The sequence below is a fragment of the Oncorhynchus tshawytscha genome, linkage group LG12 (genome assembly GCF_018296145.1).
Source record: "Oncorhynchus tshawytscha isolate Ot180627B linkage group LG12, Otsh_v2.0, whole genome shotgun sequence".
Taxonomy (NCBI): Eukaryota; Metazoa; Chordata; class Actinopteri; order Salmoniformes; family Salmonidae; genus Oncorhynchus; species Oncorhynchus tshawytscha.
In genome coordinates this window covers 13,738,607-13,764,409 of record NC_056440.1, presented here as the reverse complement: position 1 = coordinate 13,764,409, position 25,803 = coordinate 13,738,607, and the positions used below count along the sequence as shown (strand labels likewise).

Sequence of the window (25,803 nt, the reverse complement as noted above, 5' to 3'; positions counted from 1 at the left end):
GAGGTTGATTGAGTAATAACATCATGGCTGAGTCACACACTTATAATAAAAAAACTCACTATGAATCATTTCATGACAAGAAAGCATTCATTTACATTCTGGTATTTCAAAGTGACATTTGACCCTTTGACTTGAAATGGAAGTTTGTGAGGAGGAAGAAGGAAGAAATATGTTTGAAAAAGTTTGACCCGGCCGTCTCCAATCTCTGTTTTCCTTGAGCAATCAACTTTCCAATTGAATGATAGTTTAGGCTTACAACCCGTGGCAGATACAAGAAGTATATGACATCACATCTCAATCCATTGTATATTGCTTCAAGTTTGTACGATTTTTATTTCGATCCTGTGTGAAATCATCATTCAGGATAGAGGTATGGTGACAGCTCTCTAACCTGGGGAAAACAAAGATGACGTGGCTGATATTTCATTTTTCAAATTGGTTAAAATGAGATGAGGGTTAAGGTAATGGTCAGTTATAGATTTTGGCTAGTCGGGCTGTCAATGGGATGTTGGTCAGACAAGTCCCCTTAGTCTCTCCTCTCTAACCCTGAGGTGCTACGATGATACTAGAGGAGGCTGGGGGGTTGAGCTATAGGTGTACGGGCTCATAATAATGGCTGGAATGGAATTAGAGCGTTGCTGAATCGAATCCCAGAGCTGACAAACCCCTGAGCAATGAAGGTAACCCCCCCCGCACCTCTCTGATTCAGAGGGGTTAGGTTAAATGCGGAAGACACGTTTCAGTTGAATACATTCAGTTGGACAACTGACTAGGTATCCCCATTCCGTTTCTCTTTCACAGCTAGAATGGAATCAATGGATTGGAGTCAAACGTGGTTTCCATCTGTTTGATACCGTTCCATATATTCCATTCCAGCCATTACAATGAACCTATCATCCTATAGCTCTTCCCACCAGCCTCCACTGGATGACACTATACCCCATAGTTAACCCATAGTGTACAGCAAAAAGAAGACCTCTTATCACATGGCTTGGTACCATCTAGTGGATACCATGGAGAACTGCAACCAGAAGTGAAACATCTCTGCTACTTTTCCTCCAATCATGGCTCCTGTTGCATGATAGGCCCACTCATGATAGGCCCAAGCAACAAAAGGCTTTGAAAAGAAGTTGTGCGTTGACATAATGAACATAGAACATAATCTGCATTGATCTCATGAAACTTTATTGAACAGCAGACAACATAAACAGAACAACCAACCCCATAGCTATCTAAAAGCATAGCAATGCCTATTGCACCAAAACAACAACAACAACAAACTGTATTAGCCCACATCCCTTGAATAAATTCAATAGCCATCATCCCCATATTGAAGATACATGAAATATGTCATAATATAATCTTAATGCAATTTCTTATACTTGGATGATGTTTAACTGGAACAGACAGGCTGATAGATAGCACAGCAAATTCATTGTATCATCAAGCATATATTTTTCACAGCTTCTCTCATGTGTGAAACCTTCAACGCTCCTTCTGCAGCTGCTTCTGCAGCTCCTACTGCAGCTCCTATTGCAGCTCCTATTGCAACTCCTACTGCAGCTCCTATTGCATCTCCTACTGCAGCTCCTACTGCAGCTCCTATTGCAGCTCCTATTGCATCTCCTACTGCAACTCCTACTGCAGCTCCTATTGCATCTCCTACTGCAGCTCCTATTGCAGCTCCTATTGCAGCTCCTATTGCATCTCCTACTGCAACTCCTACTGCAGCTCCTATTGCATCTCCTACTGCAGCTCCTACTGCAGCTCCTTCTGCAGCTCCTACTGCAGCTCCTACTACAGCTCCTATTGCAGCTCCTACTGCAGCTCCTATTGCATCTCCTACTGCAGCTCCTACTGCAGCTCCTACTGCAGCTCCTATTGCAGCTCCTATTGCATCTCCTACTGCAGCTCCAACTGCAGATCCTATTGCAGCTCCTATTGCATCTCCTACTGCAGTTCCTACTGCAGATCCTACTACAGCTCCTACTGCACCTCCTACTGCAGCTCCTTCTGCTGCTCCTTCTGCAGATCCTACTGCAGCTCCTACTGCAGATTCTACTGCAGATCCTACTACATATCCTACTACAGATCCTACTGCAAATCCTTCTGCAGCTCCTACTGCAGCTCCTTCTGCAGCTCCTTCTGCAGATCCTACTGCAGCTCCTACTGCAGATCCTATTGTAGCTCCTATTGCAGATCCTATTACAGCTCCTACTGAAGCTCCTACTGCAGCTCCTACTGCATCTCCTACTGCAGCTCCTACTGCATCTCCTACTGCAGCTCCTACTGCATCTCCTACTGCAGCTCCTACTGCAGCTCCCACTACAGCTCCTATTGCAACTCCTACTGCAGCTCCTACTACAGCTCCTATTGCAGCTCCTACTGCAGCTCCTACTGCAGCTTCTATTGCAGATCCTACTACAGCCCCTACTGCAACTACTACTGCAGCTCCTACTGCAGCTCCTACTGCAGCTCCTACTACAGCTCCTATTGCAGATCCTATTGCAGCTCCTACTACATCTCCTACTGCAGATCCTATTGCAGCTCCTATTGCAGATCCTACTACAGCTCCTACTGCAGCTCCTATTGCAGCTCCTTCTGCAACTCTTACTGCAGCTCCTACTAATGAACCAACTGGTCCTCCAACTATTCCCATATTTATTTTATTTATTTATTTTATTTCACCTTCATTTAACCAGGTAGGCAAGTTGAGAACAAGTTCTCATTTACAATTGTGACCTGGCCAAGATAAAGCAAAGCAGTTCGACACATACAACGACACAGAGTCATAGATTTGCAGTGGAAGAATGTGCAAAGTAGAAATAAAAATAATGGGGTGCAAAGGAGCAAAATAAATCAAATAAATACAGTAGGGAAAGAGGTAGTTGTTTGGGCTAAATTATAGGTGGGCTACATACAGGTGCAGTAATCTGTGAGCTGCTCTGACAGTTGGTGCTTAAAGCTAGTGAGGGAGATAAGTGTTTCCAGTTTCAGAGATTTTTGTTGTTCGTTCCAGTCATTGGCAGCAGAGAACTGGAAGGAGAGGCGGCCAAAGAAAGAATTGGTTTTGGGGGTGACCAGAGAGATATACCTGCTGGAGCGCGTGCTACAGGTGGGTGATGGTGACCAGCGAGCTGAGATAAGGGGGGACTTTTGGCGACGAGTATGAAGCGAGGGCCAGCCAACGAGAGTGTACAGGTCGCAACGGTGGGTAGTATATGGGGCTCTGGTGACAAAACGGATTGCACTGTGATAGACTACATCCAATTTGTTGAGTAGGGTATTGGAGGCTATTTTGTAAATGACATCGCCGAAGTAGAGGATTGGTAGGATGGTCAGTTTTACAAGGGTATGTTTGGCAGCATGAGTGAAGGATGCTTTGTTGCGAAATAGGAAGCCAATTCTAGATTTAACTTTGGATTGGAGATTTTTGATGTGGATCTGGAAGGAGAGTTTACAGTCTAACCAGACACCTAGGTATTTGTAGTTGTCCACGTATTCTAAGTCAGAGCCGTCCAGAGTAGTGATGTTGGACAGGCGGGCAGGTGCAGGCAGCGATCGGTTGAAGAGCATGCATTTAGTTTTACTTGTATTTAAGAGCAATTGGAGGCCATGGAAGGAGAGTTGTATGGCATTGAAGATTGCCTGGAGGGTTGTTAACACAGTGTCCAAAGAAGGGCCAGAAGTATACAGAATGGTGTCGTCTGCGTAGAGGTGGATCAGAGACTCACCAGCAGCAAGAGCGACATCATTGATGTATACAGAGAAGAGAGTCGGTCCAAGACTTTCCAATCGTTGGGAATCTCAGACGACATGAAAGAGAGGTTGAACAGGCTAGTAATAGGGGTGGCAACAATTTCAGCAGATCATTTTAGAAAGAAAGGGTCCAGATTGTCTAGCCCAGCTGATTTGTAGGGGTCCAGATTTTGCAGCTCTTTCAGAACATCAGCTGACTGGATTTGGGAGAAGGAGAAATGGGGAAGGCTTGGGCGAGTTGCTGTGGGGGGTGCAGTGCTGTTGACCGAGGTAGGAGTAGCCAGGTGGAAAGCATGGCCAGCCGTAGAAAAATGCTTATTGAAATTCTCAATTATAGTGGATTTATCAGTGGTGACAGTGTTTCCTATCTTCAGTGCAGTGGGCAGCTGGGAGGAGGTGTTCTTATTCTCCATGGACTTTACAGTGTCCCAGAACCTTTTTGAGTTAGTGTTGCAGGAAGCAAATTTCTGCTTGAAAAAGCTAGCCTTGGCTTTTCTAACTGCCTGTGTATAATGGTTTCTAGCTTCCCTGAGCAGCTGCATATCACGGGGGCTGTTCGATGCTAGTGCATGTGCCAGTTTAGGTCACCTAGCAGCACAAGCTCTGAAGATAGATGGAGGGCAATCAGTTCACATATGGTGTAGCAGCTCCACATGCAGGAACCATGTCTGCTCCAACACCTGCTCTTAACAAAGCAGTTTCTTTTTAGCCAATTTTTCATTGTTTTCCCTCAGGTTGTCGCTCTCCTTCAAACATTGCCTTCAGTTCTTCCATCTCTCTGCATCTCTTCTCTTTGTTCTCTCTCAGCATCTCTTCTTCAATCGCTCTCTCTGCCTCCTGGAACATCTCACTGGTGTAGTGAATAGGCTGGTGGGGGGAGATATAGGAGGACGAGCTCATTGCAATAACTGGAATGGAATAATTGGAACGGTATCAAACACATCAAATATATGGAAACCACGTTTGACTCCGTTCCATTTATGCCATTCCAGCCATTACAATGAGCCTGTTCTCTTATAGCTCCTCCCACCAGCCTCCACTGGTGTAGCGACCCCCTCCATTCAACATGACCATAGACTTTATCCATGGGTCATTGTTGACCTCTGCCTCAACTCTGTCTATTTCTACAGATTGAGAGAGGACTGTAGAGGTTTTTGCCAGACGCCAGCCTCGGTCGTCTGATGGGGAGACCATAATTGGGTAAGTTTTACCTGACCTGTTCAAAATTCAACATAGTAGCTGTTTGTGTGTCAGATATGACCTATCCTAACTGCCATTGGTAATAGAACAACGACTGTGTGTGTATGTGTACACAGAAACATGTATGGAGCCAGAGCATGGAGACTTGTAAGATGATGTGATGAAGACCAGACAGACAGAGGGACTTGATACTGATGTTTCTGAATTGAGAGAGACCTGGCACTCAGCATAATATACTAGACAAAACTTTTACTTGTATTGTCTTATTAAATTATTTAATTGAATGGTATCAGTTAATATGGGGAGGGAGAAACCCTGTGTATTCTGCACCAGGATCAGGTATCAGTTAATATGGGGAGGGAGAAACCCTGTGTATTCTGCACCAGGATCAGGTATCAGTTAATATGGGGAGGGAGAAACCCTGTGTATTCTGCACCAGGATCAGGTATCAGTCAATATGGGGAGGGAGAAACCCTGTGTATTCTGCACCAGGATCAGGTATCAGTTAATATGGGGAGGGAGAAACCCTGTGTATTCTGCACCAGGATCAGGTTTCAGTTAATATGGGGAGGGAGAAACCCTGTGTATTCTGCACCAGGATCAGGTTTCAGTTAATTGAAACCCTGTGTATTCTGCACCAGGATCAGGTATCAGTTAATATGGGGAGGGAGAAACCCTGTGTATTCTGCACCAGGATCAGGTATCAGTTAATATGGGGAGGGAGAAACCCTGTGTATTCTGCACCAGGATCAGGTTTCCATATATTTGATGTGTTTGATACCGTTCCAATTATTCCATTCCAGTTATTGCAATGAGCTCGTCCTCCTATATCTCCCCCCACCAGCCTATTCACTACACCAGTGAGATGTTCCAGGAGGCAAAGAGAGTGATTGAAGAAGAGAAAATACATGTTTGTATATATATAAAAAAAATGGAATATCTACATAGACATACAGAGGCCCATTATCAGCAACCATCACTCATATGTTCCAATGGCACATTGTGTTAGCTAATCAAAGTTATAGTCACAGTCTAGGACATTTACGGTCATTAGTTAAAACATTTTTATTTTATCTACTTAAAATGTATAACATTTTTGTTACTGATGCTGTTCTGTGGCCAAACATTTTGGAATGTTTGCCACAAATAAAAGTATTAAAAACACATATTTACTTATTTTCACAATCTAAACTTTTTGCAACGGGTTTAAATGTAGTTAGGCCCAGAGCCTTCTGTTCACGCAAACAGGATAGACCCAATAAACAAGCTCTTAAATCTTTTCATTGTTCAAACTTGAAAGTGAAAATCTATCTGAAAAGTTATTTGAACTCTGTCGATCAGTTTATGGAGGATAACAATCTGCAGAGGCTGGTTCAGAAAGGTGGGGTTGGATACCACATGTTCAATCACCATGACACCAGCAACAATAATCAGATTAGAGAACTTTTTAGGAAAAATAGAAACCAGACTGATAAAAACAGATTAGCTGGTCATGGCACTGGAGAAATGCAGCTACAGTAGTTAAATTCTCATCACTGCAGCAATTCTGATTGGCTGATGATAGTAAAGTGTTTGGCAAACAGTTTGAAAACATGACCCTGCCCGGATGAAACACCAGGTGCAGGAAGGACAGTGGAAGGGATGGGAGGGACAGGAGGGATGGGAGGAACAGAAGGGACAGGAGGGATGGGAGGGACAGGAGGGATGGGAGGGACAGGAGGGATGGGAGGAACAGAAGGGACAGGAAGGATGGGAGGGACAGGAGGGATGGGAGGGACAGGAGGGATGGGAGGGATGGAAGGGACAGGAGGGATGGGAGGGACAGGAGGGATGGGAGGGACGGGAGGGACAGGAGGGACGGGAGGGACAGGAGGAACAGAAGGGACAGGAGGGACGGGAGGGACGGGAGGGATGGAGGGACAGGAGGGATGGGAGGGATGGGAGGGACAGGAGGGATGGGAAGGACAGGAGGGACATAAGGGACAGGAGGGATGGGAAGGACAGGAGGGACAGAAGGGACAGGAGGGATGGGAGGGACAGAAGGGAAAGGAGGGATGGGAGGGACAGGAGGGATGGGAGGGACAGAAGGGACAGGAGGGATGGGAGGGACATAAGGGATGGGAGGGACAGGAGGGGTGCGAGGGACAGTGGCAGGGACAGGAGGGGTGGTGGCCGGGACAGGAGGGATGGGAGGGACAGATGGAACAGTGGCAGGGACAGGAGGGGTGGTGGCCGGGACAGGAGTGATGGGAGTGACAGTGGTAGGGGCGGGAGGGGTGGTGGCCGGGACAGGAGTGACAGGAAGGACAGTGGAAGGTACAGGAGGGATGGGAGGGACACAAGGGACAGTGGAAGGGACGGGAGGGGTGGTGGCCGGGACAGGAGTGACAGGAAGGACAGTGGAAAGTACAGGAGGGATGGGAGGGACAGAAGGGACAGTGGAAGGGACGGGAGGGGTGGTGGCCGGGAGAGGAGTGACAGGAAGGACAGTGGAAGGGACAGGAAGTATGGGAGGGACAGTGGCAGGGACAGGGACAGGAGGGATGGTAGGGATCGTGGTAATGGGAGGGATGCTGTGGAATAACAAGAAGCCTTTCAGGGGCCGGACGATGACACCAAATGACTGCTTCTCTCTCACACACAGGTTATGTCATGAATGCATTTCTATCAGGCCAGGCGTACCTGTACGTTACAGGTGAGTTTATCTTCTCCAAGAACCACAGGCAACATCTCTCATTCTCCACCGCCCAGCTGATTGGCTCCACAGCAGCACAGCACCCCCCCCTTAGTGATGTAGCTGAACCCTCATCAACACCGTCTCTCCAGCAACACAGCACACCCTCCTTAGTGATGTAGCTGAACCCTCATCAACACCGTCTCTCCAGCAACACAGCACAACCTCCTTAGTGATGTAGCTGAACCCTCATCAACACCGTCTCTCCAGCAACACAGCACCCCCTCCTTAGTGATGTAGCTGAACCCTCATCAACACCGTCTCTCCAGCAACACAGCACCCCCTCCTTCGCGGTGTAGCTAAACCCTCAGCAGCACAGCCTCCTTTGCTTTGTAGCTCAACCCTCAGCAGCACAGAGACAATAAACACACTGCATTGGTCTTGCTGGTAGTGAGAGTGAGTCACACGTGAACTGGTGGGCAGGATTGTAAAGTAAGTAGTCTCTGATTCACTCAGACACTAACTGCTAGGCTATTCAGGCCTCAAGCCACCCAGTCCAACAAACAAGGTCACACCACCTTATGGAACAGTAGCATCTATCCGAAATTGACTCAGGTAGCCTACTTCCTTGACAGGATGGAAAGGAACTGTAAAGATGCTGTTGTATTTCAGAAGACAACGAAACACAAAATTTGACCTCTCTCGCATCAGTTAAATTCAAAAGCGTTTAATTGGTACTACATTTGAGAAGTGATGTTACAAAGCTTTTCACATTTTCCACAGGTGAGAAGTGAACAAATTCACATGAATATGACCTGGAGTGAGAAACTAGATCAGGTCCCGGTTTCCCAAAAGCATCTTAAGGCCACATTCATTGAACTTAGCCTTAAAGCTGCAATCAGCAGTAGACACAATAAAAAGTGGCCTCCTCACCGCTGGTTCAGGTAAAAAGCTGAGGGATCAAATCAAATCAAAGGGATGGGGCTGGAGAACTGTAAGGACTGATCATACATGATATCAAAATTAGAGTTTTAACAACATTTTGAGGCTATATAGTGTTTATTTAAATGTTCATCGTTTACAAATACTGGTGTAAAACAAGCTTATATTTTGGTTCTGATGGAGTATGACAGTTAATCTAAGCTCATGAGGCATTTATGAATTATATTATTCAAGAATTAATGGGTACATTTCAACTTCTAATTCCAAAAATGGATGCAGCAACTGCTGATTGCCCTAACCTTTGATGCTTGCAGATCTGAAACAGTCTGGATAGGCATAACCAGTGTAGTAGTGGTGGAGTCCCACCATATTGCCTACTCCTTACGTATCTGCAAACATGCTAAGGTCAGATCCACGTACTGGTTAGTACCAAGGGCGTAGAGGTAGGGAGCATATTGGGACCAACTGCAAGACAAGAGTTGGGCAAACTGAGAGGAGTAAATTAATGACCAGACAAATACCATATACCAAGAACCTGTGCTACTTGTCAGGTGTCAGTGCTGTTATCCAATCAACAGACAACAGAACGATCAGGTGCCAATGCTGTTACCTAATAAAAAAGACAACAGAACAGTGAGTGCTTTTACTTAATCAACAGAACTGTCAGGTGTCAGTGTTGTTCCCTAATCAACAGAACTGTCAGGTGTCAGTGTTGTTCCCTAATCAACAGAACTGTCAGGTGTCAGTGTTGTTCCCTAATCAACAGAACTGTCAGTGTTGTTCCCTAATCAACAGAACTGTCAGGTGTCAGTGTTATTCCTAATCAACAGAACTGTCAGGTGTCAGTGTTGTTCCTAATCAACAGAACTGTCAGGTGTCAGTGTTGTTCCCTAATCAACAGAACTGTCAGGTGTCAGTGTTGTTCCTAATCAACAGAACTGTCAGGTGTCAGTGTTGTTCCCTAATCAACAGAACTGTCAGTGTTGTTCCTAATCAACAGTGTCAGGTGTCAGTGTTGTTCAGGTGTCCCTAATCAACAGAACTGTCAGGTGTCAGTGTTGTTCCCTAATCAACAGAACTGTCAGGTGCCAGTGTTGTTCCCTAATCAACAGAACTGTCAGGTGTCAGTGTTGTTCCCTAATCAACAGAACTGTCAGGTGTCAGTGTTGTTCCCTAATCAACAGAACTGTCAGGTGTCAGTTTTGTTCCCTAATCAACAGAACTGTCAGTGTTGTTCCCTAATCAACAGAACTGTCAGGTGTCAGTGTTATTCCCTAATCAACAGAACTGTCAGGTGTCAGTGTTGTTCCCTAATCAACAGAACTGTCAGGTGTCAGTGTTGTTCCCTAATCAACAGAACTGTCAGGTGTCAGTGTTGTTCCCTAATCAACAGAACTGTCAGGTGTCAGTGTTGTTCCCTAATCAACAGAACTGTCAGGTGTCGGTACTGCACACAACATGCAACCTGAGAACACTGCTTTAGTGAAGACATTAAGCAGCACAGGCCAGTGATGTCAGATTTTTGCTTAATAAATGCTATTAGTGGTGCCATAGTAAAAATGTCAATATGTTTCAACATTAGATAACCTGCAGCATAGTCTGGGCTGGCTAATGCTAGAACAGAATGGCATCCAGGCTATAGATTGTTTCACATCTATAAAAAAACAGTCTCGTCGGTATGAAATGCATTGAGCACCTATGATACTTTCTCTCTCTCGTTAACAGGTCCACACTATCTAAGGGAGATTAAAAGCTCCCCCCATTTCAGGTAAACAATGCACAGGATTCAAAAGAAAACAGCAACAGAAATGCCTTTAATGTAATTGTGATCTGAATGACAGTAGCCCCGAGGGCGAGGCTAGTCGGTTTAACAGAATGAGAGAGTATATTGCATAGGTTGTTAATACCGGACAGTATAGTATGGAAACCCAGTAAAAACAATCCAACTGCCAAGATGACTCTCACACACTAAAATACCCCTTATTAAGCACTGATCAAAGACCAATCTAGCCTTTCAGCTCCTGATGGCTGAAGTTTGTACTTAGAGTCTTCTACCTTTCAGTCTCTGCAGTTGGGAAATACATGATTTGATATTGGATTACTATGAAAAAACAAAAACGGGCCATGTTGTTATAACAAATAACACTAGCCATGATAGAAAACTTTGCCACAGCATCCTAGACCTGTATACAGAAAGGCAGCCAATGTCGTCTTCTCCCCCTCCATCTATACAAATGCTTTGAACATTCAAAAATGCTACATTGCTCGACAGATCCGTGACCTGCTAGTGAAAAACGTATTTTCTGAAAATGTGTATAGATCTATTTTGTAAAGAAATTGTAATTCAATAACTTGAAGTGCAAATTTCAGATTCTCTAAAATGTAATATTAATAAGAGCAAGTAACTATTTTGGCTAAAATATAAATAAACACACAATTCAAGCAAATACTTCTCCATTAAAAAACATTAAAATAATTGTCAAATATTGCATTTTACCAAACCATACTTAGTGACGCTCTGTTCAATAAGCCAGGTTATCATGGATCAGTTAAAGCCTTAAGTCAAATTGTTGCACAACAGGAGTAGAGATTTGCCTCATGGTGGCATAGCTAGAAAAAAACAGCCTCCCTGAGCAAAGTCACATCAACACTACAATTCAAATATTGAATAAAACACTCAAAGCTTGGCAAAACACACCATGCATCCTTCATGTTCTTCTTTTACATTAAATTCACAATGAAAACAAAGGCTTTGTCCCAAATGGCACTGTAATCCCCAATAGTGCACTACTTTTAACTAGGACCCATAGGGCTCTGGTCAATACTAGTGCACTATTTAGGGAACGTGGTGCATTTGGGAAGCACACTAGAGCCCCATAAATTAGTCATATCGAATCATATGTAACAAAAGCAGTACTAGTGTTTCTGGGAAGTCACTTACTGTTATTATAAATGACCGTCAAAGGATATAGAATAAACATACAGCCCCACTAACCCATTGCATTTCACACATTCCTAACACTCCAATCAAATATGTATTCTAACAGGTCTACAAAACTCAAGTCCATCTATAGATTCTAGCTATTGCACAACAAGATACTGTATTATTATAGTTTGAACTGGTCTGTCTGGTGACAAGGCAAGTCATCTCACAGTCAATAATAAGTTCAAGTTTTGGTTAAACAGCTCACATCTACTTTGCTCTCAAAAGTACAACGGCCCACCACTAGACTAGCAGTTTCACTTAGCTCAGTATACCACTGCATGTAAAATTCTTCAATGCATTGGCTTACATATTGATACCTAGTTTGCTTCATTGCAGGAAGGAATGATATACACCTTCGCATCACTCAAACGATAACCTTTGAATCATTTATGTGATGTTCGTGGATCAAGCCTCAATTTCCCCTGAAACCTATCATACTGTATTCTGGTCCCAGATCTGTTGTTGCTCTTGTCAGCTCCATTACTCATTGTCAAGCCAAATATGGTTTGACACAATCAGAGACAATGAGTTGGCATGATAGCACAAACAGACTGGCACTCAGGCCAACCACACCACCCATTGGCAGAAAATGTATTTCTCAGGAGTTCCAAGAGTAATATTTTGCCTGCTGAAGTGAGCTGTGGTAAGAGTATTGAGAACAGGCGCAGAATGAGAGCACATTGAGAATTTATACATAGGTCTCGAGATAAAGCAGGACCAAAGACCATTATTACACAGACTTGACTTCACAGACACTAAAAAGACAGCTTATAATACTTTTCTAAAATAGGCAACAAAAAAGTAGCAGTTAAATAAATATTTGGGAGAAGCACAAAGAAAATGTCCTCCTTTACTTTTCCACGTCTTTGAGTAGTGACTCACAGCAGGTTCCCAAGGTTGAACAGAGTGAAAGGTGAAGTGTCTGACCACCCACATCTACCTGGGGTGCATTCATTAGTGCCAGTGTAGTAAAACATTTTACAATGAAAACAAGAATTTCTATTGGACAAATTCAGATAGGCCCTTCCCCGTTTTAATCCATTTGCTTCCTACTTAATACACCACTGTACCTATAAACTCTACTGACGGTGATAAGCACAACCGTTGCCTTCTAACATCACCTGGGGCTTAATCATTCAGAAAGATGAACAGTAACAAAACGTTCAGATAAAAATACATCATTTAGAACATACATTCTTCTTTGTCAGAGAGAATCCATGTCAGTTCTATATGTTACATTTCTATCTAAATTTAAGTCATTTATTAGAATCTCTTATCCAGAGGGACTTACAGTAGTGAGGGCATACATTTCCATACTGTTACCCTGTGGGAATGTTGCAGATGGTGCCACACGGGAAACTCTGCAACATTCTGAACCTTTCAACCGTTTGAACACACCCCTGGCTAGTACTGAATCCTGGTTCCCTCGACACACAACAGTTAGGGTGCATGTTCACAGGCAGCCCTGTCTTCAACCAAATGATACGGACTTGACTGCTTGCCCTGAAGTCATTCGCCTTTGATGAAATGTAGCAATTTAAGGAAACAAATGAAACTGTAATTGATATTTAAATATCGCAAAACATACAAAAGCTGATTTTAAAGTGTAAACATTGTTTTGATGCCTGATGGTCATTTTTTTTTGTACATGGATAAATTTGAAATAAATCATGTAGGTCTTAACTATAAATTGTTCTTATTAAAATGTAAAAAACAACAATTCTTATAATCATGTTAACATTGTTCTATTTTCTGTGGTATAAATAGATATATCTGTCACATCTCGATCTTCTGAACTCTTACATTTACACATCTTCTTCGGCTTTGACTTTTCAAGGCAAAAACAATACTCGTCACAGCCGTGCACACACACACACGCGCACCTACATACAAATGCATACGCCTACATACAAATGCACACGCCTACACACAAAACGCACACACACCGTTTGTGCAGTGTCTACGTGCGGTTGAGTGTCTGGAAGATTCTGGAGATCTGCAGCATGACAGGCCCAGTCTCAGGGTCGTTCATCCACTGGGTGCTGTTCAGAGGGTTCTCCAACATGTCCTCAAACGCTGCATAAAGACAACAAGGGTTTTAGAGGCTAACCTGCTGTGTGACCGACCCTACAGTACACACAACAGAAAACATAATCAAATGCTAACACATTAAAAAGCCCCCGTGTTTGTGTGTAACAGCTGTCGCTCCTACCCAGCAGTGTTTTGGGGTTGGTGAGGCCCAGCTGGACCACAGGGTTCTCCAGGATGGCCTGGAACAGAGGACTGTTGGTGTCGATGCCCTTATCCAGGTCCTCTGGAGACGGCTTCCTGTCCCCCAGCAGCCACTCACACTGCAGGATGACAACACGATAAGCAACCAGCAGCCACTCACTCTGCAAACACGTTAACCGATCAGCAACCACTTACTCACACAGAGGGACAACAAGATGTTTAGATCAGTTAGTCAACTCCTCTGAAACTAGGATGGTCAATAGAGAATCAGGTCTCTATCCCAATGACAACATGGCCAAAGGGTGTGAAAAGCAGTTAAATCATTCCTTCCTCTCTTGTATAAATTAATTTATTCTGCATCTAGAATGTCTCATTGAATACAAGACAAACGCATCATATAGATAGAAGATAGGTCTTTCAGGAGCACTCTAAGTGTCATATACTTCATGCTAGCAGATACCTATAGACTTCCAGTCATTGCGCTAACGGTAGTTAGCATTGGCTCTGGAAACTCCCTCCAACTTCCTTCAAACTGGACAGACATAGAAATGGTATCCACGAGTTCATCTGACTATGGGGAAGTATCCCTTTAAACTTACTGCAGCGTCCTGTTGGTTGTTGTTGACTCTCAGAGCATCGACCACCTCCTTCTCATCGAAACCCATCTCCATTAAAGCAATGACTGCCTGCAGAGTTAGACAGCAAAGAGTCTACTCATTCATCTGTGTGAGTTGACAGTTTATATAGTCAATACTTTCATTCCACAAGACATTTGTCATTCTAACAAGCTTTTGTAACAATATGATCAATAGAGTCTTATCACACCAGGAGTCCAATAATCACAACACAGGTAGCATTCAGCAACCAAGTCCATAACTGAACGGCATCACATTACAAACACTTTGTGTAAGCTAGCTACATGTATCAGTGTTAGCTTGGTACATCCCAGGCCAGGCCATTGGGACCCAAAGTGACACTCACCCGTGAGTCGGGCCTGAACTCTCTTTTCCTTCGGATTCTCTTGAAGATCTCAGTGAGCTCATCCTGCCTGGCTCCGGTGACAGCGTCATCTGTGCTGGTCTGGGAGAGGGTGCGGAGGAGGCTGGGACGGAAGGCGGAGGCCGAGATAGAATGGACCAGGGGGGGAGCTGTGGCCCCTACTGCTCCTGGGGTGTCCTGGCCAGGCAGGGGGGTGTCCACCGTGGGGTCATCTACGTGCTCAATCAGCCACTCCATGGCCTGGGTCACCGACATGCTGCAGGATGGAGGCAGTGAAGGAGGGGCATGGTTAAAACTGTTGTTTCTGTAGTTTCACACTCTTCAGTTCAGATATGGTATGCTCTCTTGTTGTGATTCAAACAACTGGCGATTCTGTATACACTTCACTGATATGATCACTGACCAGTAGCATGGACATAAGACTACACTCGTTGTGTCAGTGATTCTGATGTAGAGTCTGACTCCTGCTGCCGCTAAGTATAATTGATTGTGACTCACTGATTGAGTCTGAGAGCTTTGATGGCTCTGCTCTCAGGGAAACCCATCTCAGTCAGCTGCTGAAGGGCCGTCTCATCCACCCGGTCCTCATCATCCTCATCCAGCATGGCTGACAATCACACAATGACACACATTGTTAGTGAACTGGAATAATAGTATAATACAGTTGTCACTCATGAACAGCCTTGGTCAGTATTCCAAAATTGTGTAGCTGGTCCGCACTCAAAAAGGAGATTCAAGGTTTCTTTTTAGTATTTATTTAATTTAGGGGTAGGTAGATGGACAAATGTTTCAGCCTTAGTTAGTGTCATTCAAAAGTAACAATATATACTCTTTATACACAAAAGTATGTGAACATCCCTTCAAAATTTGTGGATTCGGCTATTTCAGCCACACCCGTTGCTGACAGGTGTATAACGTCGAGCACACAGCCATGCAATCTCCATTGACAAACATTGGCAGTAGAATGGCTTTAATGAAAAGCTCAGTGACTTTCAACGTGGCACCGTCATAGGATGCCACCTTTCCAACAAGTCAGTTCCTCAAATTTCTGCCCTGCTAAAGCTGCCCCGGTCAACTGTAAGCGCTGTTATTGTGAAGTGGAAACATCTATGAGCAGCAACGGCTCAGCCGTGATGCGGTAGGCCACACAAGCTCACAGAACAGGACCGCAGACTGCTGAAGTGCATAGTGAGTAAAAATCATGTTCTCGGTTGCAACACTCACTACAGAGTTCCAAACTGCCTCTGGAAGCAACGCCAGCACAATAACTGTTCATAGGAAGCTTCATGAAATGTGATTCCATGGCCGAGCAGCCGCACACAAGCCTAAGATCACCATGCGCAATGCCAACCGCCAGATGGAGTGGTGTACGCCACTGTACTCTGGAGCAGTGGAATCACGTTTCACCATCTGGCAGTTCGACGGAGAAATCTGGGTTTGGCGGATGTCAGGAGAACACTACTTGCCTCGATGCATAGTGCCAACTGTAAAGTTTAGTGGAGGAGGAATAATGGTCTGGGGCTGTTTTTCATGGTTTTGGGCTAGGCCCCTTAGTTCCAGTGAAGGGAAATAACGCCAAAGCATACAATGACATTCTAGACTATTCTGTGCTTCCAACTTTGTGGCAACAGTTTGGGGAAGGCCCTTTCCTGTTTAAGCATGACAATGCCCCCGTGCACAAAACGAGGTCCATACAGAAATGGTTTGTTGAGATCAGTGTGGAAGAACTTGACAGGCCTGCACAGAGCCCTGACCTTAACTGCATCGAACACCTTTGGGATGAATTGGAACGCGAGTCAGGCATAATCACCCAACATCAGTGCCTGACCTCACGAACGCTCGTGGCTGAATGGAAGCAAGTCCCAGCAGCAATGTTGCAACACCTAGTGGAAAACCTTGCCAGAAGCATGGAGACTGTTATAGCAGCAAGATGCGGACCAACTCCATATTAATGCCCATGATGCTGCCACCCCTGTGCTTCACGGTTGGGATGGTGTTCTTCAGCTTGCAAGCCTCCCCCTTTTCCCTCCAAACATAACGGTTGGTCAAACTGTTCTATTTTTGTTTCATCAGACCAGAGGACATTTCTCCAAAAAGCACGATCTTTGTCCCCATGTGCAGTTGCAAACCATAGTCTGGCTTTTTTATGGCGGTTTTTGAGCAGTGGCCTTACTGAGCGGCCTTTCAGGTTATGTCAATATTGGACTGGTTTTACTGTGGATATAGATACTTTTGTACCTGTTTCCTCCAGCATCTTCACAAGGTCATTTGCTGTTGTTCTGGGATTGATTTGCACTTCTCGCACTAAAGTACGTTCATCTCTAGGAGACAGAACGCGTCTCCTTCCTGAGCGGTAAGACGGCTGCGTGCTCCCATGGTGTTTATACTGGCGTACTATTGTTTGTACAGATGGAGGCAGTACCTTCAGGCGTTTGGAAATGGCTCCCAAGAATGAACCAGACTTGTGGAGGTCTACAGCTTTTTTCTGAGGTCTTGGCTGAATTCTTTTGATTTTCCCATGATGTCAAGCAAAGAGGCACGGCGTTTGAAGGTAGGCCTTGAAATACATCCACAGGTACACCTCCAATTGACTCAAATTATATCAATTAGCCTATCAGAAGCTTCTAAAGCCATGACATAATTTTCTGGAATTTTCCAAGCTGTTTAAAGGCACAGTCAACTTAGTGTATGTAAACTTCTGACCCACTGGAATTGTGATACAGTGAATTATAAGTGAAATAATCTGTCTGTAAACAATTGTTGGAAAAATGTATTGTGTCATGCACAAAGTAGATGTCCTAACCGACTTCCCTAAACTATAGTTTGTTCACAAGAAATTTGTGGATTGGTTGAAAAACGAGTTTTAAGGCAAATGTTTTTGGAGTGTAACAGCATCTGCATGTTGTACCATTGGCCTTTTTGAAGAGCTCCACAGCATCAGGATTCAATGCGAGAAGCTTCTGGGCCACTTCAATGAGAGAGACGAGGATTTTCCTAAGTTCCGTCTGAAACTGAAGGAAAATGTACACACATGCACACATAAACAATAATTAATACTCAATTTTTTGGACTGAGGTTCATTTCATAACATTGAGAGCATTATCAACTTGCCAGGTCTCCCGTGGGAATGAGGTCTTCTGACCTCAATGGGATTTCCTAATTAAATAAAGGGTTACATAAACATAAAATCTTAGCACCAGAAATTTAGAACAGGCTTAATACGACAAACTTCACTCATTTTAACCTGCCTCTGATAATTGTGCAGACCCATGACATTCAGGACTAGTTGAATTTCAGTACAATAGTCAGTGGAACACTCCTCCAGTGCTTTGAACCATGCATTAGGCCAGGTTATTTACAATAGTGTACAATCCTACTGTACATACGTCTCTGATGTTGTGCTGGGTGACAGTGCGGTCAGTGTGGCGGGTGGACAGGCCAGCGGTGGCCTTCAGGATAGCTTCCTTATCTGGAGCCTTGTTATCTTGCTTCTTCTGACAGACAGGGAGGAATCACACACAGACAATAATCCCAGACAGTACAAAAAGTTAGATGTAAGAAGTTTGTTATATTACTTGTCCATGGTTCTATCCATATCAGCAATCTATTAAACATTTCAGTCTGATGAAGGGTGCCTATTTAGTTTCAGCGCCGAGTTAGATAACCCACAAAACAATTAAACAAGTGTAAATAAATCAGTTTTACCTTTTCCTCTGCAGATATATCCGCCATTTTCGGAGGGGGTGGCGGTGGTCTCTTCTTTATCAGTAGAAGAACATCTAAAACCAAAGGAATCACTGTAACTTCCTAGCATAATTTTTTTGTTGTATTGATTGTATATCGTTGAATTGTGTGTGACTGTCCTTGTCTATCAGTGTATCAGTGTTTTGTTGCTTGTCATGTTTTGTGTGGACCTCAGGAACAGTAGCTGCTGCTTCTGAAAAAGCTAATAGGGAGCCAAATAAACAAATAACACTCACTAAATGTTTGTGGTGAACATGTAAACATTGAGACAACTTTGTGACCTCCATACGATTACCTTTATCTTTTAAATTTTCATCTGAAACTGTTTTTGTTTCCATGAGGATCCTTTCTGTGGCAGCATGGACAAGTTTGTGGTGTGTGAGTGTTTTGGGGTCTTCAAGACTTCCATGTACATACTGAAAAACAATCAAAACCCAACATTATCCCACAGGCAGGAACAATTAGCAGTACTTTTACCCTGGTAAAATACTAGCTACAGTGTCATAAGCAGTTTGTAATTGGTCATGTATAGGCTAGCTAGACTTAGATCAATAGCCAGACTCATTTCGAAAGGTACCAATTATTTCTGCATTACACTAGGAGCATTGTGCCTAGTTTGCAGGTTTAGAGACTAGACAGCTTGCGAGCCAACTTGCTAAATTATAAATAGCAGTGTCTACCCAGTTACTATAAATACGGAACCACTGACAATTTCAACTGGGCCTGCAAACAGCTACAATTTCACCACGGGCAAACACCAATGAGCAAGCAGGAAAATAAACATACAAACATACATGTTTCAAGCACTTCTCTTTAAGTTTTTCAATAGTGGTATCCTCTGTAACTTCTTCCAACCACTCCGTACCCTCCATTGTACAAATATGGATTTTTAATATTTTCCCAGCGAATATCTTCTCTTCTTGCACAAACATAGCTGTAGCCTTGGTGTGTAGCTTGATAGCTACCAGTCCAGTGATGTTGGCTTGCTGTTACGGCTAGCTTGCTAACGTTAGCGCGCTAACTGGCGTCTTCGAAAACCAGCGACAACAGTGCAAACGCCTGCACTTTTAATTTTCAGACCATTTTCAGACAGTCTGGTCGTAATTTAACGAAATAGCAGTCTACTGACGTTATTTCGCTAAAAATATTTGTTTACTTTCCTTCAAGAGTCGAGCAGCCAGCCGAAGACCATATTTTGTTGGTAACGATTGACCTCTGAACCCAGGCAACGTAGTGTTGGCCCTGTGCATCGTGGGAGTTGTAGTTACGTTTACGTCTTAAATCATTCTTTGCAATATCATTTTTTGGACTTATACATTTCTAACCATTGATTCTTTAAGAATATAACTTATACATGCCTTATGAGCTTAGTTCAACTGTTGAACCCGGCAATGAGGATCCCAAAAATCCAATGGCTACTCTGACAATTTGCATTGACCCCCTTTTTATTTGCACTGACTCTCTTGCACTGGCTCTATGCACATACACACTCACACAAATACACACTTTCACCGTCTTCACATAGGCTGATGCTCATCTGTTTATTATCTATCCTGATTGCCTAGTAACATTTACCTCTACCTGCATCAAATTGAATGAAATGAAATGCTTACTTAGAAGCCCTTAACCAACAATACAGCTCAAGAAAGAGTTAATAAAACATTTACTAAATGAACTAGTAAATACAATAACGAGGCTATATACAGGGGGTTCCGGTACAAGTCAATGTGTGGGGGTACAGGTTAGTCAAGTTATTTTGTACATGTAGGTAGAGGTAAAATGCATAGATAATAAACAGTAAATTTAAATAGTCTGGGTGGCCATTTTATTAATTATTCAGCAGTCTTGGGGGTAGAAGCTGTTAAGGAGCCTTTTGGTCCTAGACTTGGCACTCCGGTACCGCTTGCCGTGTGTGAGCAGAGAGAACACTCTATGACTTGGGTGACTGGGGCCTTTGACAATTTTTTGGGCCTTCCCCTGACACTACCTAGTAAATAGGTCCTGGATGGTAGGAAGCTAGGCCCCAGTGATGTATTGGGCCGTACGCACTACCCTCTGTAGCGCCTTACGGTCAGATGCTGAGCAGTTGCCATACCAGGCGGTGATGCAACCAGTCAGGATGCTCTCGATGGTGCAGCTGTAGAACATTTTGAGGATCTGGGGACCCATGCCAAATCTTTTCAAAATGTGTTGTCGTGCCCTCTTCACGACTGTCTTGGTATGTGTGGACCATGATAGTTCGTTGGTGATGTGGACACCAAGGAACTTGAAACTCTCAACCCGCTCCACTACAGCCACATCGACGTTAATGGGGGGCCTGTTCGCCCTGCCTTTTCCTGTAGTCCACGATCAGCTCCTTTGTCGTGCTCCCATTGAGGGAGAGGTTGTTGTCCTGGCACCACACTGTCAGGTCTCTGACCTCCTCCCTATAGGCTGTCTCATCGTTGTCGGTGATCAGGCCTACCAGTGTTGTGTCGTCAGCAAACTTAATGATGGTGTCGGAGTCGTGTTTGGCCATGCAGTCGTGGGTGAAGATGGAGTACAGTGGGAGACTAAGCATGCACCCCTGAGGGGCCCCAGTGTTGAGGATCAGCGTGCAGATGTGTTGTTGCCTACCCTTACCACCTGGGGTCGGCCTGTCAGGAAGTCCAGGATCCAGTTGCAAAGGGAGGTGTTTAGTCCCATGGTCCTTAGCTTAGTGATGAGCTTTGTGGGCACTATGGTGTTGAACGCTGAGCTGTAGTCAGTGAAGAGCATTCTCACATAGGTGTTCCTTTTGTCCAGGTGGGAAAGGGCAGTGTGGAGTGAGATTGAGATTGCGTCATCTATGGATCTGTTGGGGCAGTATGAAAACTGGAGTGGGTCTAGTGTTTCCGGGATGATGGGGTTGATGTGAGCCATAACCAGACTTTAAAAGCACTTCATGGCTACCGACGTGAGTGCTACCAGTGGTAATCACTTAGGCAGGTTACCTTGGGCATAGTGTGACTAACTAGAAATGGAGTAACTGAGACATAAAGTTTCCCTGAACAAAGGGGGGTTCAAAATCTAAAGTAACAGTCAGTATCTGGTGTGGCCACCAGCTGCATTAAGTACTGCAGTGCATCTCCACTTCATGGACTGCACCAGATTTGCCAGTTCTTGCTGTGAGATGTTACCCCACTCTTCCACCAAGGCACCTTCAAGTTCCGGGACATTTTTGGGGGGAATGACCCTAGCCCTCACCCTCCAATCGAACAAGTCCCAAACGTGCCTTATGGGATTGAGATCCGGGCTCTCCGCTGGCCATGGCAGAACACTGACATTCCTGTCTTGCAGGAAATCACACACAGAACGAGCAGTATGGCTGGTGGCATTGTCATGCTGGAGGGTCATGTCATGATGTGCCTGCAGGAAGGGTACCACATGAGGGAGGAGGATGTCTTCCCTGTAATGCACAGCGTTGAGATTGCCTGCAATGACAACAAGCTCAGTCCGATGATGCTGTGACACACCGCCCCAGACCATGACGGACCCTCCACCTCCAAATAGATCCCGAATCCAGAGTACAGGCCTTGGTATAACGCTCATTCCTTCGACGATAAATGTAAATCCGACCAACACCCCTGGTGAGACAAAACTGTGACTCGTCAGTGAAGAGCACTTTTTTCTGGTCCAGCGACGGTGTATGTGTATGTTTGTGTGTGTGTGTGTATGCGTGTGTTGAGATGTCAGTTTAAGCACTGTACGTGTGAGTGTGTGGGTAGAGTCAAGTGTGTGTGCATTATGTCAATGCAAGAGAGTTAGTTAAAAAAAGGTTCAATGCAGGTAGTCTGGGTAGCCACTTGGTTAGCTATTTAGCAGCCTTGTTTAGCAGTCTTATGGCTTGGGGGTAGAAGCTGTTCAAGGTCCTGTTGGTTCCAGACTTGGTGCATCGGTATTGCTTGCTGTACGGTTACAGAGAGAACAGTCTATGGCTTTGACAATTTTTTGGTCCTTCCTCTGACATCGTCTGGTATTAAGGTCCTGGATGGCAAGCAGCTTGGCCCCAGTGATGTACTGGGTCGTACTCACTACCCTCTGTAACACCTTGTGGTCGGATGCACTGCAGTTGCCGTACCAAGTGGTGATGCAGCCAGTCAAGATGCTCTCAATTGTGCAGCTGTAGAACTTTCAAGATCTGAGGGCACATGCCAAATCTTTTCAGACTCCTTAGAGGGAAGAGGCGATGTCATGCCCTCTTCACAACTGTGTGGGTGTCTGTGGACCATGTTAATTCCTTTGTGATGTGGACACCGAGGAACATGAAGCTCTCGACCCGCTCCAGCGCAGCCCCATACATGCATCCATAGCTCTACCTATGAATTTGAGAGTGGTTACGTTTATCCCATCCGGTAGCTTTATACCAAAACAGAGGCTGGGAGACCGCTTAGTTCTTGCTTCAATTAAGCATTCTAGCTTTCACCTTATAGTTTCAAACTCAATCAACTGTGAAACCGAAAACTAAAAGCATCACCACAAGAGGGAGATTTTCCACACTGAGGCAATCCCCTTTTACTTTAGCATTTTTTTTTCAATAGGCCACCTAATTCAGTATACACTATGATTGATTGACTCATATGAAGTACTTATTAACGAATGCATCGTTTTTAATTAAACTGTTTCATTTAATTTCTTGAGAGTCCTCTCAAAAGAGAGCAAGTTGTTATGGTATGGGCACATGGGCTGGTTCATTTCTGATGAATCTTTGCAAACAAACATCTAACATTGTTTCATATACCTTCTTACGCCCTTCTTTTTTAATGAATGGTTTAATGAATGGTTACTTTGAATCTTGCTCTGGGTTGTGTGTATGTGGTTGCATGATAGTATTAGCATCCGCGCAGGCGCAGTGGTTAGCTACTTATGCTAACAGATAGACAGATAATTCGATTTATGGGAAAGCGCAGATACAGAGGTACATAAAGGTGCTTCTCACTAATACGTTAAATTCTTCGACCTAAAATGAGTCATCAAATTGAAGGATAAACCGGGAATAATCAGGTACGTTCCTGTCTTTCGTAAACTCTGTACATTTATGTCTGGCATTGGTAGTAAACGCTTATCCTGGGTTTCCCGTGGCGCGGTTGTCAGACAGGCCGCAAATTGGGTTTTGTTGCTGGGGAGGAGACCGTTCGTTCATCTCGCTGCTGCTAATACGATGTGGTGCTTGGGCTTTGCTTGGGCAATTGCATAACAAAGTCATTATGTTACATTTTATACTGACCGATCTAAAGGGTTGATTTACGTTACATAGTGTTTTTTTCATGTATTTTCAAAAAATACTGTTTGATTAAGTTAGTGAATGTCAGTTCGATTCATCCAGTTATTGTAACCTAGCATAAAGCTGGACTTGACTAGCTATCTGACTAGCCAGCTAACTGGATTAAAACAGATTAAGTTAGCTGTGTTGGCCAAGGTGCTTTCTAACTTGGCCAGTAAGGCTATTTTGTAAATGTTGTACAACCCAGATTCAACGAAACAATCCAGTTTATTGTCAGTTAGCTAGCTAAAGTTAGCCACCTGTCTAATGAATGGGCGCCCAATGCTAAGCTAGCTAACATGCAAGCATGAACCGGACTAGCTAGCTGGCTAAGTTCTTCCATTTTACTTGTGGGTTAGTTAGCTGGTTAGTTAACAATTCCTCAGTTGCTCGCTAGTAACTAACTTAATACTCGAATGAAATGACTATAGTCATTTACTATAGTCACTTTAATAACTGACTCTGTACCGGTACCCCCCTGTATATAGCCTCGCTATTGTTATTTTACTGCAGCTCTTTAATTATTTGTTACTTTTATTGATTATTTTTTTGTTGTGTTTTTCTTAACAGCATTGACAGATTAAGGGCTTGTAAAGTAAGCATTTCACTGTAAGGTCTACTACACCTGTTGTATTCGGGCATGTGACAAATACAATTTGATTTGTATGTTTCATACTGTGAATTTATGTGACATGTTTTTGTAAGGATGGATGTGGATCTGTGTGGTGGTGCGGATGGCACCCGAAGAAACATGGATTCAGCTGGTGAAGGGACAATAGAGATTGTTCCTTTGGAAATGTACGACTCGGCCAGAGCAAAAATAGATGCCAACCTGCGATGGCTGTTCGCCAAGGCATACAGCATTGGTAAGTGCTGTCTCTCTCTCACACACACAGACAGAGAGGGACAATGAATTGGGTATTTAAAAGGTCCAAAATAATCACCTGTCACAAAGCTACACAACTCCAATGCCTTGGTGCAAGTATTAACCCTTTGCTGTTCTCACACAGATACTTCAGGATTTTACCCTCTGCTGTGATCCAAAGCATTATGGAGATATATGTAGGTTTTTAATGACAAAGAAACACAACACTTCTCAAGGAAGACCCAGTTGCCCCATCTAGTGGCAGGGTTGGGCCCAAATGTTGTTAGACGGGAAATGTGTCTTTGTGTTCATCCATACCTCAGACTAACAGTCTGCAGTTGGGCTTGGCCTAATGAGCCCTTCTTGGAACAGGCCTTGATGGCAGAACCAAGCCGAATGGAATGTATTGTCTAGATTTTCTCAGTTATTATGCATCAAAATGCTTTGTGTGCAGAGCTGACTGTGTCCCTGTATGACTTGGCAAATGATCTGATTGTTTTTGTGCAGTGGCCTTTCGCAGTACAGTGAGACTGGACTCACAGGAAAACTGCTGAATAAATCCACTGACTGTCAGACTCATCATGTCATGGCAAATGCAGAGCAAGATATCAGTCCTTGTCACACTTATCAAGAGTGACAATGTTGCTGACTTGCAGTTTTATTTTTTTATTTCACCTTTATTTATCTGTAATGATGTCAACATCATTAGACCAAACAATTACCTGGACTTTTGTAAAAAAAGTTACTCTATTTTCTAAAATGTTCTAGGTTCTTCAGAGCAAAACAGTCAAGGTATTTTGATGTTTCTTGATTTTTGTATTGCAAGATTCCCATGTCTGTCACACTGTAACGCATCACTTATCCCCACCTGCATAATTAACTGGAGGATATGTGGAATGAATTACACCTCACAGTGCCACAAGCATTGCCAGCTGGCTCCTCCACAGCATCTTAGCATGTCTTCTGCATGGAACCAAAGCCACCGGCCTTCAATAGCAAAGCTAGGCCAGGTAGCGGCCCTTAGAACAGCAATTAGGCCTAGCTTTGCTATTGAAGGCCTGTGGCTTTGGTTCCATGCAGAAGACATGCTAAGATGTGGAGAAGCCAGCTGGCAATGCTTG

The 25,803-nt window shown here is 44.0% G+C and overlaps 2 protein-coding genes across 6 annotated transcripts in view; one reads left to right on the top strand and one right to left on the bottom strand.

Annotated features, from left to right (window-relative positions):
* Positions 1 to 8,340: 8,340 nt before the first annotated feature.
* LOC112262581 (ubiquitin-associated domain-containing protein 1) lies at positions 8,341 to 19,780 on the bottom strand. 3 transcript variants are annotated; one of them, XM_024438210.2, is made up of 12 exons: positions 19,331 to 19,780; positions 18,832 to 18,952; positions 18,498 to 18,571; positions 18,179 to 18,286; positions 17,904 to 17,948; positions 17,701 to 17,803; positions 15,291 to 15,399; positions 14,775 to 15,048; positions 14,393 to 14,479; positions 13,774 to 13,912; positions 13,508 to 13,637; positions 8,341 to 9,040 (listed from the first exon to the last, which is right to left on the bottom strand). In XM_024438210.2, exons 1-11 carry the CDS (start codon positions 19,466 to 19,468, stop codon positions 13,522 to 13,524), a joined length of 1,314 nt encoding a protein of 437 aa, XP_024293978.1. In that variant the 5' UTR covers positions 19,469 to 19,780; the 3' UTR covers positions 8,341 to 9,040; positions 13,508 to 13,521. The 3 variants fall into 3 exon arrangements, with proteins under 3 accessions (XP_024293978.1, XP_024293977.1, XP_024293979.1); XM_024438209.2 differs by lacking the exon at positions 8,341 to 9,040 and having other exon boundaries at positions 10,369 to 13,637; XM_024438211.2 differs by lacking the exons at positions 8,341 to 9,040; positions 17,904 to 17,948 and having other exon boundaries at positions 10,369 to 13,637; positions 19,331 to 19,779.
* A 3,626-nt stretch (positions 19,781 to 23,406) lies between these two features.
* Positions 23,407 to 25,803, top strand: part of LOC112262580 (calmodulin-regulated spectrin-associated protein 1-B) — a 34,689-nt gene continuing 32,292 nt past the window's right edge. Inside the window, exons 1-3 of one of the 3 annotated variants that reach the window (XM_042331371.1) lie at positions 23,407 to 23,558; positions 24,388 to 24,412; positions 24,523 to 24,683. In XM_042331371.1, coding sequence (XP_042187305.1) covers positions 24,524 to 24,683 — 160 coding nt within the window. In that variant the 5' untranslated portion in view covers positions 23,407 to 23,558; positions 24,388 to 24,412; position 24,523. The remainder of the gene's footprint in view (positions 23,559 to 24,387; positions 24,413 to 24,522; positions 24,684 to 25,803) is intronic. The other 2 variants (XM_042331370.1, XM_042331372.1) reach the window with 2 other exon arrangements.

What these genes read in the sequence shown, in the direction of transcription:
- LOC112262581 (XM_024438210.2), bottom strand. Translation starts at nt 19,468, where the DNA reads ATGTTTGTGCAAGAAGAGAAGATATTCGCTGGGAAAATATTAAAAATC. An exon ending in ATATATCTGCAGAGGAAAAG is followed by an intron (nt 18,287 to 18,497) that starts GTAAAACTGATT and finishes CCTGTCTGTCAG; the next exon opens with AAGAAGCAAGATAACAAGGC. An exon ending in CAACCCCAAAACACTGCTGG is followed by an intron (nt 13,638 to 13,773) that starts GTAGGAGCGACA and finishes GTCTTTATGCAG; the next exon opens with CGTTTGAGGACATGTTGGAG.